Genomic DNA, 5,469 nt, shown 5'->3' on the forward strand with positions numbered 1-5,469 from the left:
TATGTAAGATGACAAGGGAAAATCATAGAGGATTAGAAAGAAAGCAACACAAAGAAATGACAGATGATTCCGTGTCCTTTAAAGGAATAGTTTCTCTTAAATAACACTCCCACATCTTCCTGTTGAAAGAAAGCTACAGTCGGCAGCTGGTTAGCTTAGCATGCAGACTGTAAACAGGGCACACAGCCAGTGCAAAAAAAAAAAAAGGGTTTGTGTTAACTAGAAATAAGTAGCACATACAGAAGAGGAGGATTCAGTCCCAAATAACATGGAAAGAAAACATGTCAACAGATTTTTGGCTGCTTGTCTGACTCTCATCAAGCACTCTGTAGATCTTATGTTTCTAAATGCTCTCATATTGAAGTCCAGTCTTTCAGACTACTTACTTCTTAAACTTAGATGGGAGGTGATGCCCTCTCAACCATTGTACATCCATCAAATTTTAGATCTGGACTTTATAGCTGCCTCAAAACTAGTCTGGTGGCTTTAATCAAGTACTTACTAGTTTCAAAATGAACATTTTGACCTATTTGATGTCAGTTCTGCGTGCGAAACTGAACTGGTCTGTTGAGCCAAAACAACAACCCAGAACTTGTGTAACTTTGACCCAGACTGCTTTGCTAATGTACACACCCGCATACAACGTAGAGCATGTCCCACTTTGAAGTAGTACCAACACAAATGTTGCTGTAATTTTATATTTAGTGGTATGCCTTTTCTTAACATGAACTGGTGAACTGATCACTAAGTACTTGTTGTGTGTTTGATAGATTCTGAGCTTGCACAGGTCTCCTTTAAATCCACAGATGAAATGTGCAGAACATACAACCTGCCATCAGGATTGAACCTGACATTTTTAAGGTGTGTTTCTGACCACTGTGTGCAACGTGCTGCCATTTGTGTTACTGTGAACTATAGTGTTGCTAACCCTTTCCAACTTGGAGGTCCCTGTACTGGGTTTTAGGTCATGTCTGATAATAAAATGCAACCCAGGTTAAGGTTAGCGTGCATAACTTATTCAACAAAGATGCTGGCGTGTACTTTTATAACTAAAATACATGGAGCATCGCTGTGCTCCATTGTCTCTTATAGACTTGCAGATGAGAACTTTTAGAACAGGTTTAATAAAACCAGTTTTGAAAGAGTAATTTGTAAACTGTAAGGCTTTTACAGCTATGAAACTGTTACTGAATGAATTCAGAAACATTTTTTTAGCAAGAAATTTCAAACAGTAGCATCAGACTAAATGTTAAAGCAGTATTTGGTTGTTGTTGGTTAATGACTGAGAACCTTTAGGTGCGTTTCCATGTGATTTTTTGTGAACATTTAGTATAAAGTGCAAATCTAAAGTCTAAACATACTTTGCAAAGAGACTCTTTGGACTTGGCTGAGGTAGAAAAGTTATTGTAGGAATGGAAGCAGAATTTGGAAATCGACTTAGAAAATGATGACATACATGAAGTATAGGACTTCCTTAGGGCCAGTGAGGTTTTTAGTCTAGTCAAAGTAACACATGAAACCAATGGAAAAGTCACATGTCCATCATGCTTTCTACTTTGTTTTTTGAAATTTGTCTGGTGCTCTTTCTGTTAAAGCACCTTGGTGAACTTCCTTCATCTCTATCATGGTGTAAAGGCACCAGTAGCTGTTTGTCCTGATAAAACAATTCCTAATATTTACATTATAGTAGAGGATGGAAAGAGGTAGTTATTTGCATTTTCTAGAAATTATTTTAAGCTAGATTTGGATGGAGAGCCAACCACTGTCATGTCTGTAAAACCTGTTGCTGACCAATGCTGCTGTATGAAGAATGTATGCGGTGCCTATTGTCTCAAACAAACTGTGGTGCATTAACCCCAGTGTGTAGTGATTAACCAGTGACACAGACATTCCAGTCCAGACTTTGTTTTATTGGCTCAGTGAAGGGTGTCAGGCTCCACATCAAATGATACGGGCTGTAAAACAATTAAGGTCTGTCTCCCTGCTGCATTATGTAACCTTTCCGCAGTATCCCAAACATGAAATAGATTTGGAGCATTTCCAAATGCATCAAAAACCCCAACACCCTTGTAACTCAAATGCCAGGTTACGATTAACAAACAGTTGTAAAGGTGCGTCCAGATACATGCACCATCCCATTTTATCGCCAATGGTACAGCCATAAACAAATATGACAAGGAGTGAAAGTAAGCAATTTGGTCCACATAGATAATGCCAAACATTGACCCTGTTACCTAATCAAGAGAATTCAAACTTCGGACATTCTGCAAGTCTCAAAAGACTGAAGAGTCTTATCTGCGACCACGACACTATTTTAGGAACATTTGGGAGACAGATTATGCAATTTGAGCCAAAAGTTAAACAAGAGATACATGAGGGAGTAAACCCACTGTCTCCGGAGAATGCCCCTCAATAGGGAAAAGGCTGACAGAACCTTTGAACCACGGTTAAATTTAGTGTCTCCTTTGTTATGATAAAGCTTGAATGCTCTGTGTAGACAGGAGAATAGGGTCAGCAGCTCAAGGCTCCGGCTTCCGTCGCCATGCTGAAAGCTTATTGTGTGTTGCTTGTCTCTCAAGCCTCGGGGACAACTTTGGGGTCATAAATATGCTGTTTCCACTTTTTTTTACTTTTGGGCGGAAGTGCAGCGACGTTCTCCGTCTCCAGCCATAACTGTCATGCCAGCTTGAGACAAGGCAGGTATCCTGTGGCGACACATTGTTCTGACAGACCTGGAAAACAAAGCTGTCAGCGAGGATCTGGGTATTGTTTCACTTCAGACTGGAGCAAAGCATCTTTGGTTTATTGTTCAACTCAGCAAACAAAGTCAGTGCCACATGCCGGGCATACCGCGCATGAGCTTCATTCTGCAGGAAAGAGACACACTTCCTCAGCCACTAATGCTCCAGAGTGTCTTTAGCCATATAAGGCGCCAGCATGTGTGGAGCGCTTGTACGGGGGACAATTTGGGACACATGCAAGTTCTTCAGCGAGAGTTTCACCAGCATGAGACTGACACTTGCTGTTGTTTATGAGGAGAGCCTCAAGTGGGGGAACGCCTTGCAGCCTTATCAGCACAGCTCAGCCAGGCTGCATTGGCCACGGGTCACCTCCAGCTGTAAACACAACTCAATAACCCTTCCATGTCAAGTCCAAAATGTAAGCTAAATATTTTTAGCACACTGTTAACTGGAAAGGGAAGATATAATCTTGTGTAGCTGTTTTGGGAACAGTAAAGCCCACACTTTTAGTTAATTAAAGAGGAAACGCTGCTTTTAAAAACAACTTCAAAAAAAGTTTTGTTAACTTAAAACGGTGTGATTTGAGTGGTTTTTACTATATTTACAGCTCAACACTGGATGCTGCAAATGAACATCCTTGCAGTGAACACATCTAACAGTTCTATGTGGTTTAATATGGCTTTGTAGACTTCTGCTCACCAACCAGGAGGAACAAGTTTCATCATGTCTCTGCTGTTACATCTGAGTCCTGCATTGCTGCTGTTGGAACATATCATGCACATACAGGTCTACCACACATCACCGGGCATTTTGAGTATGAGCTTATTGTTCAGCTATATAAATATCATATGTATGATGTATACTGTAGCTTGGTGCTGCTGCAGTCTTGGTCAGGGCTCCCTTGAAAAAGAGTGCAATTGCAGTGGGACTCACCTGGTTAAATAAAGGGTAGAGAGAGAGAGAAAAGTTAGGTAAATAATATTTCTAGATCATTATTAATGGTGCTTTCCGCTCAAAGCAGTTTTTTTTTTTAGTGTTTTCAGTCTTGCAGCAGCTGAGGAGGAGAGAACTTTGTATGGACTAGTGTCACTATATATCTCTGTGTCAATAATAACCATTAATAATAATCTAGAAATATAATTTAACATTCTTTTCTATTGTTTTTGTTGATACTACTACCCTATAAGTATATTTTGAATTTTATTTTTTTTTAAAGATGAATCAAATCTTTAACTCAGTTTTGCATATTGAACTCAGATTTTCTAGACCTGGGCGCACTGAAGCAGTTTGTTTACTCAAAACCAGCCATCAGAGCGATGTAGAGATATTTTGCAGCCTGGTTTCATCATTCTCAGCAGCCCTGAGTGGAGCTGCTCTCCGGGAGGCGGCGCTTCTGTCTGCTTCACGACTGCTGATGTCACCGTTGGAGGCTCCGGCTCCTATAAATGCGCCGCTGCGCCGCTCTGCTCGGCACTCACTCCCTGCTTCTGCCGCTGCCGCTCCGGCGAACACTGCACAGCCAGCAACTCATCCTCACCGAGTTGGAGGGCCACAGTCGGAGCAGAGAACCGCCACACAGCCACCGGAGAAGAGTCAACATGTCCGCCTACGTGTCCTCGGAGTGCCGCCGGGTCAGCCCGTCTGCCCACGGCAACAAGTTCGACACGGCGCACCGCAAGAAGGCCGTGGCCAACATCTTCGAGAACGTCAACCAGGACGCGCTGATGAGGCTCTTCCAGAAAACGGGCGACATGAAGGCGGAGGAGAGAGTGAGGAGCATCTTCTCCTACACCCAGGACCCGGAGGAGACGGCTCGGGCCCTGATGGCTCTGAAGCAGCGCAAGAAGGACAAGTTCCTCCAGATCGCAGGCATGGTCCGACAGCTGCTCAAACTGCGCTGACTGCGTTTTACCTTCACCGTCTGTGTCTCTCTGTCGGCTCGTGTGTGAGCCGAATGTGAAAACACTCCCGATGTGACTGGGTTTACCGCCGCAGGTGCAGCTCACCTGTCGTCTGCAGAGAAGCGTCAGGTGCGGAGGAGAAAGTGCAGCCGGCTGCCTGGAGGGCAACATGCGGCAGCTGTCGCCTCGTGGACGGAGGTGACGGCGGAGAGTCCTGCCTGGAGCGGGTGGAGCAGGACGAGCTGACTGGAAACATGAAGGGAATACATGTCTTCCCCAGACTTGAACTCGTTAATGCATTCCTGTGGATGCGTGATTGTGAAGCAGCACCTTGTGCAGGTGTGCATCACCGAGGTGATGCTGGAGCACAGCTGCAATATGAGACTTCTTAGTGCCGAAGAACTGCCTACATGAATGCCTGTCCTGAACACATGCCTTGTTTCTCAGCTTCTCTTTGTTGTATGATGAACACTGTTCATTAGTGGCCACTAATGTATTATTGTCACCAAAATGTCATGGCACAATGTGCATTTCTGAAAAGTTCCTTTGTTTGTCATTTTTAATAAATTATTTCATTGTATACTGAAGTTGAACCTTGTTTGTCCTTATTACACAGGTTTGAATGTGTTGATGCTTCAGCTTCACCACCACTGTCAGATCACACAAGTGTAATATTCTTATCAATTATGGCAGATTACCACATATTACTGACAGCTGGGGCTTAACTGTGGCTCTGTTATAGTAAAGAACAAAGGACATCACAGTGGTGTTGACCTTGATCACTGAGGGATTAGTGAGCAGTCAAATGGACTGCAAAAAACCCAAAA

At 43.3% G+C, this 5,469-nt stretch overlaps 1 protein-coding gene across 1 annotated transcript; it reads left to right on the forward strand.

Annotated features, from left to right (window-relative positions):
• Positions 1-4,199: 4,199 nt before the first annotated feature.
• tcima (transcriptional and immune response regulator a) lies at positions 4,200-5,229 on the forward strand. The gene has a single exon (XM_008276945.1). The coding sequence runs from the start codon at positions 4,340-4,342 to the stop codon at positions 4,640-4,642; it is 303 nt and encodes a 100-aa protein (XP_008275167.1). The 5' UTR covers positions 4,200-4,339; the 3' UTR covers positions 4,643-5,229.
• The last annotated feature ends 240 nt before the right edge of the window (positions 5,230-5,469 follow it).

Source organism: Stegastes partitus, unplaced genomic scaffold (assembly GCF_000690725.1).
Source record: "Stegastes partitus isolate 25-593 unplaced genomic scaffold, Stegastes_partitus-1.0.2 Scaffold84, whole genome shotgun sequence".
In the NCBI taxonomy this organism is placed as follows: Eukaryota; Metazoa; Chordata; class Actinopteri; family Pomacentridae; genus Stegastes; species Stegastes partitus.